General features: G+C 42.1%; 1 protein-coding gene across 1 annotated transcript in view; it reads left to right on the top strand.

The window, feature by feature from the left end:
* LOC114567899 (ubiquitin-conjugating enzyme E2 E2) overlaps positions 1-13,819 on the top strand; it is an 88,718-nt gene that overhangs the window by 12,770 nt on the left and 62,129 nt on the right. The window contains exon 3 of the mRNA XM_028597120.1: positions 4,468-4,518. Coding sequence (XP_028452921.1) covers positions 4,468-4,518 — 51 coding nt within the window. The remainder of the gene's footprint in view (positions 1-4,467; positions 4,519-13,819) is intronic.

The following is a 13,819-nucleotide window of genomic DNA, read 5'->3' as shown; positions in this document are numbered from 1 at the left end:
CTTCAAATTCAGATCACATGTGTGAATATTTTTTTTATTTAGTTTTACAAGTGCAAATTTAAATTTTACAAGTGCAAATTTTAACCTACAAGTTCAGATTTTTTGTTTTGCAAGTTCTCACATTGTATTCTACAAGCTCTCACGTTTTGCACCATATTTACCTTCATACACATGCTCTGGATGTAAAGCACTTTGAGTGTTCGCTAAAGGCTCATTTATGGTTGTACATAGTCTGCAGAGCCTATTCCGTAGCCTATGTAAGTGGCCTACTCAGTTGTTAGGATTCATATATGTGCGCTGTTGTGTCTTGCGTTGTTCTACGGTATCTCTTAGGAGATAATCTTAAGAGAATAGCAGAGCCGATATGTGTGTGTGTGCGTGGGGAGCGTGTGGTAGAGCAAGTGAGAGAGTGACTGTGATTAGCTTCGGAGCGAGTACCAACTCTAGAGTCATAGTGAGAGAACCAAAGTGTCTCCCCTGTTCTTTCTGACCACGGTGGGAGATCTGGAGCAGAAGAAGTTAACCCTCTCCTTGATTTCATGTTGTTGATGGAGAAGGAGAACCAGGAAATGAGTCGGGGGAATGCAACGCTACCAAGCCACGGCCAAACGGACCAATCAGTTGTTGTGGTCTGCGTCGCCGCGACATGTAGTTACATTTCTGGGAACCTGTGAAACCGCTGTTTAGCAAACAATCTATTAGTACCTTAATTTAGTACCTAGTACCTGGGGCTTTTGCTCATATCTCATGATCTTCATCAGGAGATGGAGTTTTCCCCGTTGCTTTTAAGTGAGCCAACATGGCCAAGAAGTGCTTACTCTGAACAAAAGAAAATTGTACATACAATTCGATAAGAACTGGGCAAACTCCATCTACTGATGAAGATCATGGCATATGATCGAAAGCTCCAGAACAGCTACGTGCTAATCCTGCGGTGAGATTGTTTTCTCAACTGGTTGATGCCTTGTCTAAATAACACAATATAAAAATGAAACTCTTAAAGTTTAGGGCTGGGTATCGTTCGATACCGATACCAGTACCGTGCCTTCTATACCGGTTCCTAAACCATACTTTTTTCGATACCAATTTTATGAAACAAAAAGAAATTACAACATTATACATTACACGGCACACCTCTTTTTTAAAAAATGTTTTCAGCTCCTACTGCGTAAGCCGTCTCTGTGTAACGTAGAGTTTTTCCTGCGTGTCACTACGACGTGTAACGTTAGATAGCCAATCACAGACATTATGAGATCTTGGTAGAAGCATGCTGCATTCTTATTGGCTCACTGACGCCGATGAGATTTACTCCTTAGGTATTGAAATTGGATATTGAATGACGATCCTCAATACTTTAAAGAATATTTTTTGGGGCATTTCTAGGCCTTTATTTCCACAGGACAGATGAAGACATGAAAGGGGAGAGAGAGGGGGATGACATGCAATAAAGGGCCGCAGGTCGGAGTCGAAACCTGTGGCCGCTGTCGAGGAGTAAACCTACATATGTTGTGCGCCTGCTCTACCAACTGAGCTAACCCGGCCACGATCCTCGATACTTTAGAGGATATTCGGTCAAAAAATGTGTGCCTAAAAAAAGTATATATGCTGGAATAGTTTTCACTCAATAGCTTTCCCTAGATGTCACTTTTTCAAGCGCTTTGATGATTTAAATCTTGAGCTAGCAAGTCATTCCTGCTGTGTTTGATTACCTCCTCCATACAGCACTTTACCCTCCACACTGCGGAGGTCGGGCAGAAGCGTTATGTTAATGTTAGTTTTTCAAAGCTTGTGTCATAACTAATTTCATACGAGTGATTTGAGAGTGAATAACCTCCACATTCTCACAGACCATCTTCGCCTGTCGGAGGGGGTCTCTGCCGGCTGCCGTTAACCCAAACCTCTCTCTGCTTCCACCGTCGGTGTTTTGGTTGAACTCTGCCACCGCGGTAATGATGGCAGCATAAGCATAAGTCAGCTGCCAGATTCATCAATGCAAAGTCCTTCTGGAATAGCATGGCATCCAAAGAGTGAAAATTGGGGAATACAAGATGCAAGCCTTTCACATATTTCAATGCTTTTTGTTGAATTTTTTTTTTTTAATCAAACCGCAACAGAAAGAGAGAGAGAAAAATAAACCTTCTAGAAAAAGCAACCAAGTGTTTTCCCTAGTTTTGTGGAAGAGATAGGTGCACGTATTTGGCGGGGGGTCTAGGGGTCCTCCCTCAAGAAAATTTCTCAATCAAAAAGCACATGCAATTTCACATAATTTTTATTTTTATTTATTTGGACCATATGTGTGTCTAAAACATTGGAGAAGCTAGAGCAGATAATTAGCAAGTTTTGTCTTTTTGAGTGGTATTCATTTAAGAAGTCCACTTGGGACCAACTGCAATCATTAGATCTGACAAAAAATGCAGGGTTCAACGCTAAGTTTTTTTTTTACTTGTCTGCTCGGGCAGGTAAAAAACTTGCCCGAAGTAAAAAAAAAAAATGCCGTTAAAAAAAGTCAAAAAGCACCAAATGTAAATGTAAAAAAAAAGTCAAACGTTGAAAGCATCAAAACGGCAAATTAAAATTAAAGGATTATGATACGATGACGCCTGAACGGGCAAGTTAAACGCCACTTGCCCAAAGTGGCGTTTAACTTGCCCCGGGCCATTGGGCAACCCTTATTGTTGAACCCTGAAAGTTAGTTAGTTTTGATGCTCACATTGATTTTACATTCATTCGGCTTAGGGGTTGCCCAAAAGAGCTTGGGTGCTGCGCCTAAGCCTTATAACGGTAGAAAAAAAAAACCTTGCTTCTTAACAAACCAAGAAGAAAAGAAATATTTAAGGTCATAGAAGCACTTTTACTCGCAGTCTATATAATGTTGTGGAAAAAGCATGGAAACATACAGTACATCCATCAAACCACTGTAAAAAAGTCAAAAGTGGAAACATTGAGAGTTTAGGGCTTCATCATCATCTGTAAATAAGGCCGAGATGGCGCTCTCTGCACGGAGAGAGGATAACCGCAGCATTCATAGCTGACTGAGTGACCGTAAAGTTTAACACATGGCCGCTGGATCCTTGTTGGCAAATCACTAACATAGTTATGGAATGAACACTTAACCAGGGAGAAATCTGACCTCTCTACGCTCTATTCATTAAACCCTTTTTTATGTACCTGCCCGGTGTGGAAATGCTCCCAACAGCTCCCTGAAAGCGTGAGGGCTGAGTAGGGCTGGGCGATATGGACCAAAAGTCATATCCCGATATATTTTGGCTGAATATCGATATACGATATATATCCCGATATTTGTTTCCGCAAAGTGAGAGTAAATGTTCAGTAAAAGTCAAAGCCAAATATGACATGTCACAAGTAGTTTCATAGAAACCGGCTATTTCAGTGAACAGTTGCAAAATCAAATGAATAAATAATAAACAGGTTTCTTCACCTTGTTCATGATTAAATGCTCAGCTGTTCAAATAACAATATAATGTAAACATAAATACTGTATAACAACAGGAGTACCTTTTTTTTTTTTTTTTTTTTTTTTTTTTTTTTTAAATCAAAGCTCCATAAGGTGCACATTTAAATAAAAAAAATATCTTAAATAAAAATAGCCTATAAAATAAAAGAGGCCAAGTTCAGAAAATGACATCACTTTACTGTAATGTAGCCTTTAAAACCAGGAAAAGACACTTATGTCATATCATGATATTACGATATCCAAAATCTAAGACGATATCTAGTCTCATATCACGATATCGATATAATATTGATCTATCGCCCAGCCCTAGGGCTGAGACAGGACCACGATCAGCTGCTAAATTAATGATGTGATATATAGGATTCCTTTATCCGACATGCCCTCTTGACATCAATATCATTTCATGATTGTGTGGGTTTAAAAAAAAAAAAGGGAAATATTTAGGCGTGCATGCATCCCCTGTGTTGATCTTGCGTGACAGGACTCATTCCTGTGTTCTGGAGCTCATTAGAAAATCAATGAGATATTCAGTGTACATACACTTACAGATTGAGGTGTGTGTGTGTGTGTGTGTGTGTGTGTGTGTGTGTGTGTGTGTGTGTGTGTGTGTGTGTGTGTGTGTGTGTGTGTGTGTGTGTGTGTGTGTGTGTGTGTGTGTGTGTGTGTTCAACTATATTTGTGGGGTCCAAAAATATTTGTGGGGTCCAAAAACTGGGAGTCCAGTACACTTGTGGGGACCTCACAAGTTTAAAGGGCTGTTTGAGGGTTAAGACTTGGTTTTAGGATTTGGGATAGAATTAGGTTATGGTTAGGGTGAGGGTAAGGGTTAAGGTTAGGCATTTAGTTGTGATGGTTAAGGTTAGGGTAAGGGGCTAGGGAATGCATTATGTCAATGACTGGTCCCCACAAAGAGTGTGTGTGTGTGTGTGTGTGTGTGTGTGTGTGTGTGTGAGAGATTATATATAACACAGATCTTCTCTCTCTTGTTTCAGAATCCAGAAAGAGCTTGCAGAGATAACCTTGGACCCACCGCCAAATTGCAGGTACGAGCCTGTTAATTGTGTGTTTTTAAAAGGGCTATTCTCCCCCGACACCTGAGGCACTTTTGTGTGTGTGTGTGTGAGCCTGAGTGAGCCGTGTGAATGGATTGTGCCGGCTCAATGAGTCACATGAATAGCATAGGTAGATTATTGTGCTGTATTTGCACCACTGTTTGCTCAGGCTGAAGTCTAATGAATGGACCTTGTAGGCAGTCTGAAGCATGAATATGACTCAAGGTTTAAAGGAAAAATAAAAAAGATTTATATCTGTGCCATTGACCTGATAGAGAGTGTTTACCATTAGGCTCACTGTATCAACAGTGTTGTGTTTGCTCACACTTCCCAGAGGGTGGGATAGGCACTGTGCCGTGGCTCCACCGGTTTGCACATTTTTTTATTTTCCTCCCGAGCGTGGTGAAAGACAGCGATACGCTCCTGCCAATCAAGATCTGAGTAAGAGCTTTCATTGTGTGCAGGGTTTTGTTGAATAAGCATTTGGTATTCTTCTCAAACCGATGACTTTTGGGAGCAGTGTTAGAGGTGGAGGTAACGGTTAGCAGCGCATGCACCAAGTTCTTGAAGTCCAGGCATTTCCTGTGGGGCTGAGAAAGCAGGGAAACTCATTGATGCATGGAAGCTCTCAGGCATGTAGGCAACAGCTGGGTTTAGTCGCTCCAAATATTTCTACCCGATGAAAAAGAGTTTGGACGCACCGACCCAGTGTTTTCTCTTCCAGTACCAATCCTGATACCTGATGTCTTTCTATGTTCTTATGATGGTGTTGCTTCCTTTTCTGTGTTTTCTTTAGGGATTGACTGATACCGATTATTCATAGTTAATGAAACCGATATTTGATTTTCTCCATATCGCCCAGCCCTAATTCAAAGCTTTATTTTTTGGGAAGACCGTAAGAATACATCTCAGGTGAACAGCTGCATCCATTGTTTTCATGGTTTACTGAAAGATTTGTTTCTCTTCTTTTGTAATTTTTGAAAAACAAATAGTACATGTTCAGCACCCGCTGGCTCACTATGTTATCTCATCAAAAAGACGTAACATCATGAAAGCCATTCCCCCCCTTTTGAAAAGTTTGTATCTGCAGCCAGCTCCATAAATGGAGGTTCAGCCTCTGACCTGTCACAATAGAACAATTCCTCAACCACGCTGCTTGCAGTGTTAATGCACAGCCACAGTGTATGTTTTAGCAGTGACAGAAAACCTGTTTTTATGAAGGTACTATATCTGTCCCAATCGGAGCGATCTCCTTGGCACGCCGCGGTTCTGTTTGTCGGCTCTCCGATCTCAAAGACGAGGCTAATCTGGCCAAAGCAAGCCTTTATGTTTCCTGACAAAGGGCCAAACAGCAGAGGGGGGAAAAAGAAATTTCACAGGCAGACGTTTGTATAGAAAATGACATTTTTGTGTAAAGGGAGGCTTCCTTGAAGAATGTCCGCGCTGAAAGGAGCCCTCGTGAAAGAATGAAAGGAGCTCGGCTGCAGTCTAGAGACCTCAGTCATATGTGAAAAATTATACTTGGGCTGCTCGAGTGTATTTCAGCGGCGGGCAGGAGATAGGCTACAAGCCGGGGGGGGAGGCGCGGCACTACTTGAAATGTAGATTCCTGTATTCATATGCCCCTTGGGATATTTTCCTCACTCTAACTGCTCCCGAATCCCCACCAAGGCTGTCACATCCCCCGGTGTTTGATTTACCCTATACGTTTCACCACAACAATTCTGATTCAGCCCGTTGTGTTGTACGATAAGAACTTTGTCAGCATTAAAAACCTTCCTCTGAGATAAATTCCCTTTTAAATTGTACTGTACCTCCTCACGCACTGTCTGTTTGAACAAAAGGCTCCACGTCTCCCCAGCCCTTTTCCTCACTTACTAATTGATCCGACAGTGTTAAATAGGCTGCGTTTGCTGAAAGACATCAGATGTGAGGGGTTGTGAGCGGATGCTGTGATGCAGCTCGTTACCCCACAGGCTTCAGCCCCCCCCCCCCCCCCCAAGAATAAAGCACAGCTCATGATCACAGATGTTCCTACAAACATCCTCTCTGACTCCTTTTCTGCATTGCCTTTCCTCAGGAGAAGGAATGGTAGTGTAATAATAATAATACGTTTATTTGATATAGCACCTTTTACAGACAGTCACAAAGTGCTGCACATGATAAAAATGGTTAGAGTACAGTAAAACCCACAGTAAATTAGCAAGCAAAAGAGAAATAAAATACCAATGGAAATAAAAGATATTAAAAACCCAAAGTTACAAATGCGAGACAAAAGCGAGTTTAAACAAGTGAGTCCTCAGCTCGACAAAGTGAAAACATGGACGAGTTTGAGGGCAACTGGATACCAGGACTCTCCGAGTGACTGCAAGTCTCTCTTGTAAACCTACTGGGTCAAGATGAGTTCTTTTATGGTGAATGAAAGGCTTGATCCGACGAAGTAGCTCATCCAATCAAATCGAAGCATTGACGTCAATGCTGCTGCCAGTGCTGCTGTTGTTTACCTTTTTCTTCTTCTTCTAGTCCGTAGAATGAGCAACGTCGGTAGCCTGTCCTTATTAGTGACTGTTAGCGACTCTGTTCAGGACAAGACTGAACAGAGGTATACCGGTACACCTTAGACAGTAGGAAGGGCGTTCCACAGAGTCTGAGCCACCGCTTCAAAGGAACGGTCACCTTTAGTTTTTAAAAGAGTGCGTGGGACCACCAGTAATCCCTGGTCCGAAGACCTGAGGGACCTGTTAGTAACGTAAGGATGGAGCAGGTCCGAGATATAAACAGGTGCCTGACCATGCAAAGCTTTATATGTCAGAACAAGAACTTCAAGGCCACGTCCACATGTACCAAAATTATCTTTTTTTTTTTACCCGTCTTCCCTGGAACCATGTCAAAAAAAATGTGCGTCCAAACGGATCCATTTGTAAAAGACTCAACGCGCTACTTCATATACCAGGCCTATAGGTGGCGCTGCTTCTGCTACAGAAATTCACCAAAAACGGAGAAGAAGAATATATCCCTTCCCATCATAACACGACCATCATCCGTGGACTATAATAACTTTCACCACTGCTCATTTTATAAAGGCCGCCGCAAGAAAACGTGTCTTTGTTTACATTGTATAGCGTGCTGTTGGATTGCTTTTTATTATGCAGTTCTGTCTGCCATCGGACATAATTGCAGCGCGCCTGCTAGCTAACATCGGCAGTCAATCAAACATCAATGATCCAATGTCTTTTTGATAATCGACACTATACTATAATCCGTTCAAGGAGTTGATAAGCAGACAGATTAGCCAGCTAGTTGATAAGTTGTCTACTTCCACTTTATAAACAGCTAGCCATAGCAGCTAACATTATCGTCGCTGCTGTAGCGGTCAGCTACTTTAGCGGTCAGCTACTTTAGCGATGGTTAACGTTGACCTCATCGATTCGCACATATGCGTCTTCGCCGTCCAAACGAAGCCAAACGGGAGCCGTTTTCGAATTTTTTCACCCTGGGACCAGGTTTCAAAAAGTGCGTTTTCAGGCAGTGCGTTTACAGGATTCGGTTGGACGACCGGCCCAAACGATGCAAAACGTGCGTTTGCGTCAAAAAGTGTCTCCGTGTGGATGGCCCCTTAATTGGATCCTGAACTTGAAAGGAAGCCGATGTAACGATGATAAAGTGGGAGTGATGCTGGGCCTGGTGTAATCCTTCTCAGGGAGGAAAATAAAAACACCTTTAACTTTAACCAAGACAGCATGCCTTGTTTTATATCAGTTGGCTCCATTTAAAAAGGACTAGTAAACTAGTTTTCTTTGGAGCCGCATGAGGAAATATTTTTCATCATTCTGTTTAATCATCTTTGTCACCCTGCCAGAGAGTAATTAATTGAATGTGACAAGCACTCTGGAAGGGTATGTAAATAGCCCCCACACCAGACACATTATATCAGCCGTGTGTGTGTGTGTGTGTGTGTGTGTGTGTGTGTGTGTGTGTGTGTGTGTGTGTGTGTGTGTGTGTGTGTGTGTGTGTGTGTGTGTGTGTCCAATAATTACCATATATCCTTTCATGATAGTCCTGGCAGCATTTTGATAAGAATCCCCCATCGGCTGAGGGGAAACAATGTGTGGATCCAAGGGGAATTGGCCTTTCTCTCTCTCTCTCTCTCTCTCTCTCTCTCTCTCTCTCTCTCTCTCTCTCTCGCAGCTAGACTTTGTGTGTTCCAGAGGTATATCCGTGAAGATCTTAAGAAAGAAATGAAAGCAATAAGGCAGAAGAAAGTGTTGCTGCAGAATGGGTTGAATGAGAGAAATGTAAATCCATCCCTGTCTATTGAGTTGTAGATACGATTGACTCAAACCCAACTCGGCTTTCATTGTCTGCCGTGGAGCGCTGATTCACTTCCTCAAGGGACGGCGATAGACGAGTCAAAACAGGCAACAAACAGCCCAGCAATTTTATTAATCTTTAATTTGGTGCAGATTCAGCCCTGAGCGTTCCATAACACCAGTCTGACCTGATGTAGACTAACACTTTCTCTGGTCGTGAGCAGTGGTGGAATGTAACAGAGTACATTTACTCAAGTATTTGAGGTACTAGTTTATCTTGAGACAATTTACAGATAGAGTAGGTCTAGACCACACTCTATAATTTACATACATAAATTAAATTATAATTAAAACTATAGTCAACAATATAACGACCTACAAGTCCAGCTGAAATGATTAGACCATTAAACCCACAACTGGTTGGATCGTTTCCAGGTTCTAAAGTGTGAGGATTTTTCTGCATTGAGTACTTTTACTTTTAATACTGCAGTACATTTTCCTGATGATACCTACTACTACTAGTAACATTTTCAATGCTTAATACATGTAACAAAGTATTTTTTACAGTGTGGTATTGGTACTTTTACTTAAGTAAAGGATCTTAATACTTCTTCCACTGCTGGTTTTGAGTCATACACTCATGACTCGGGGAAATAAGTCTTTCAAAGGCAGTGCTGTATCTCAGTGTTCCCACCATTGAGTAGGTGTAGTACAGTTTCCTTAAAGAGACACTAATCCACATAGTTTCACCATTCTGCTGTTCAGTGAAGGCTTTAAGTGTCTCAAATATATATATATATACTTATTGGTTGATTTGTGTATAAATTGTCAGAAAACAGAGAAAAATGCACATCACATTTACCGAGAGTCCAAGGTAGACATCTTCATATGTCTTGTTTTTTTCCGACTTATAGTCCAAAACCCCAAAATATTCAATACGCCATCATTTTATAAAAGGGAAAGCAGTAAATTCTCATATCGAAGAAGCAAATAGTTGCTATTTTTGCTTGATAAATGACTAACAATTAATTGATCATCAAAATAGTTGCTGATTCATTTTGCTGACAAATTCCGCCGGATGCCCGTCATTCTCGGCCGGATGTCCATCACCTTCCTCTTTCTGTGTTGGCGTTCTAAAGTCTTGTGGATTTGTGAGGACTATGGTTAACTGCTCCCCAGATCTCTGCAGGGTAAATCCAGACAGCTAGCTAGACTATCTGTTCAATCTGAGTTTTCTGTTGCACGAGTACAACAACTTGTGAACGTACACATGTTCCACCATAACAAGTTCCTTCCCGAGGCTATTTTGCAGAGGCACCGTGGCACGGTCCGGTACTTACCCAAGACGATTGTGATTGGTTTAAAGAAATGCCAATTCAATCAGGAGAGACTTCATTTAAGAGTGAAATAAGTTTAATGAACATGGTGCATGATAGGTTGGTATGTTTAGAGCAGGGGTCACCAACCTTTTTGGAACTGAGAGCTACTTCATGGGTATTGAGTCATATGAAGGGCTACCAGTTTGATACACTCTTCTGAAATAACAAATTTGCTCAGTTTGCCTTTCGTTATATATGGTTATTAATGATTATGGATGCTCATCTATGTGAAGACACTGATCCTGTTAATGATTTGTCATTATCAATAATTATCAACAATGACTTAACAAGGTGGGAAACAGATAATACCAATATTCAATTTCCATTTTTAGAACAGGTCTGAGGGCTACTCATGTGGTCCTTGGGGGCTACCTGGTGCCCGCGGGCACCGTGTTGGTGACCCCTGGTTTAGAGCCTTTGGTGATTAGACTCCATCCCAATGTTAAGTTAGGAAGGGGTATAGAGGCCATGGATATATAGGAATATCCCCCCGATGTAGTCTAGAGACTGGTGGAGGTGATTAAGGGATAAAGGAAGCCTTAAGATCTGGATGGATGTGATGTGGGACTTCTGATGGAGGAACCCTGGGTGCTGGGCACGATGAGAACTGGAGGTGAATGGGGGGAGGAGGGTCGCATTGTTTTAGCCTGAAATGACAACTGACAGCAGCAGAGAGTAGAACAGATTTAGAACAGATCAAAGTTTGAATGCAACAACGTGATACCTCACGGAGATTGTGGCAAATCTGGATGGTTTAACTGAAAGCCTAAACGCCCACATTCAGCTGATGACAATGTAGCTGCATAGTTGTCTTCCTGAAAGAATTTACGCTGAGCTTGATTAAGCCAGAGCACGATTTTCTCCCATCCGGGAATGCTGTGTGGACTAGCCAGACCCTCCTCCGCAACGCTGTGTGCATTGGGCCTCTCAGTCTCCCTGCTGCTGTTGGCTTGCCCGGCTCCTTTCCCTTTGTCACTCGGTTGACAGTTCATATAGTATACATTGAAAAACGCGGACATAACATACTCGGAGAAAGGAAAACGTCAATTAACTCAGGAAACGCTGAACTTTCCATGGAGTCTGTTTGCCTCCACATGTCGCCATACTGACCTCTTAAGTCCCTGTTTCCCTTCCGCTTCGAGCCCTATGACGCAGGCAGGTCACACCCACCCCCCAGTCAGGTGGCCTATGAGCTAACCACTAGTATGTGTGAAGCTTTGGGTTCAGAGAGGAGGCGGGATCTCCCTGAAGTGTTGCCCCAAAGGAGGATGATTATCAAAAGCATGTCATGTAAAGAAAAAATCAGTATTCATAAGTCCTGATGGTTCAGATTTTGTGTCAGTATATTTAATTTGAACTCTTTTTGTATGAAAGAAAAATCCAATGAATTATTCAGGAAAGGGCTGGAGATGTTTTCCGGGCTCTGGTCAGCTGGACAGCGGAAAGTAGTTTGACTTTGAGTCAGGCTTTCTTCCCGCTGCTTTTTCTCTCTCCAGGATTAACAGAGAACTTCTGTTTAAGTAAAAGCCAGAAAAGATGTTTCATTGGTGTTGGTGAAGTGATTCTCCTCATGCATTTCTCTCATAATTTTATGTTTTGTGGGAAGCATCAGGCTACATTTACATTGCTACGTTTTGGTTTTTAGGCGGAGTTCTGCCAAAAGCGATCTCCGTTTAAACTAACCCCGCCTAACCGCATATCTCATCAACATTCTCGTACTCTGGGCACACACTTGATGGGGTAAACGGGAGGCAGCATGTATACTCCGCTGTTGCTGGTAGTTGCCATGGTAACGTTAGTAGCTCATTCTCAGAGAATGATACGTCATGACCGGTTGGACCCAATCGGGCGGCGAAGAAACGTTGGTGTCCGTGTCGGTGTCGCCAAAGGTCTCCGTTTGCGGCCGTTGAGACTGCAACACGACCCCGCAGATTCCAAACCAAAACGGGCCAGAAGGGTTTCCAAATGTCTCCAATTTAGGGGCTCGGAGACACCAGAGCAGTGTGAATGTGAGGTGTGAACGTAGCAATGTAAATGTAGCCTCAGTCTCTAAGTGGCTGTTACAGAGACCTGTAATACATCAACGTCTTGATATAGGACTCCTATTCTATATCCGTATCATATATAAAGCTTTCTAGTCTGCTCAAGTGTCTAATGCCGCCACACGACAACATTCCAAGATGTCAGTAAAATGGGCGATATGAATTACCTTCCTCTCACTTTGCCGTCTGTAGTTGCTCAGTGATTGACAGAGGAACAATTAGAGCAGGATGTTATTGACTCCGGCGCTGTGCTGCCTGTCAGCTCCTTTCCAGCTATAATAAATATAAAATAAATACAAATGGAGCTTTTACTACAGACATGATGAATCCAAAAGCCGGCAAAGCGTTGCCGACATGTTGGAACCAATGAAAAAACATTTTATCCACGGACTGTGAGACGTCTTTCACCAAACACCATTCAAGATTATTTTTCAAAGCGGGGGCTTCATGGATTAAGTGGCTTTGTTAGACACTTCTTTGAATTAAATCAGCAATTTGGGATCACTTATAACTGGATATAACACACACTCTATTTTTAAGAGAGTCCTGAAAACACAATCCATTTATAAAGTGGTGAAATAAAATACACTCCAAGAACACACTTCCCATCATAAAAACATTCCCAAATATGTCACTAGGACTGCACCGATCCTATCCTTTTTTTCCCCTGGATGCAGGGCATCTGTTAAAACCAAACCCAGATCCAGTACCCCTTCTCTTTATCCTCCGAATCGAACAACAGCAAACGTGTCGGACTCAAATCATTCTTCTATGTGTAAGGTAATATGATGCTGTAACTTACTAGAGACTTTCATACGTCAACATCCTTGTGCATAATTACAATGCATCTACTTCTTCATGGCAGACACGGCATCGTGTTCAACTTGTGTAATGCGCACAATTACTGGTGTCTACAGCAGCTGTGAACGGAGTCGCTGCTGCACTCACTGTCCTCTGTGTGTCCACAGCACAGCTGAGGCAAAAGACACTGTTCACTTTCATTACAGGCTTCTGCAGCTCTTCATCTCAATTTTTCCCCCCACTGAACCAAACCCGATCTGCCACAATGGAGCCTCTTTGTAGTGTTTTTGATCTTCAGTCGATGTAACAATAAACTCAACTCACGATTCGATGCGATTCACGATTTTAAGTTCACAATACGATTTTCTCACGACTTTTTTAATACTGTCAAATTTAAACTATTTATATAAAATATATTAACAATGACTTATACCAATAACCTATTTCAGAGGGCAGAAGGGGGATTTACAGTAACATTGAATGCACCATGACTCATTATTTAACTTATTTACAGTACTTGATTTACAGCTAATATGTGAACAACCTTATTCGTTTAACAGTAATTCATTTAAACTACGAACCGTCACAGGAAGTGCTTTTATTTTGAAGAAGCCTACATGGAAGTTGTCTGTTGTGTACTCTCGCGAGCTTTTGTGAGGAGATGAACGTGAGATGCTATTGAACAGTAAAAGGCAAGAGTTTTTGGTCGTCATTCGAAGCCACTACACTAAGTCCTGTTTACAGCGTGTAGCTGGCAGCA

This window comes from Perca flavescens, chromosome 14 (genome assembly GCF_004354835.1).
Source record: "Perca flavescens isolate YP-PL-M2 chromosome 14, PFLA_1.0, whole genome shotgun sequence".
Taxonomy (NCBI): domain Eukaryota; kingdom Metazoa; phylum Chordata; class Actinopteri; order Perciformes; family Percidae; genus Perca; species Perca flavescens.
The sequence above is the reverse complement of the archived record's forward strand: the minus strand, read 5'-3'. Positions and strand labels throughout refer to the sequence as shown.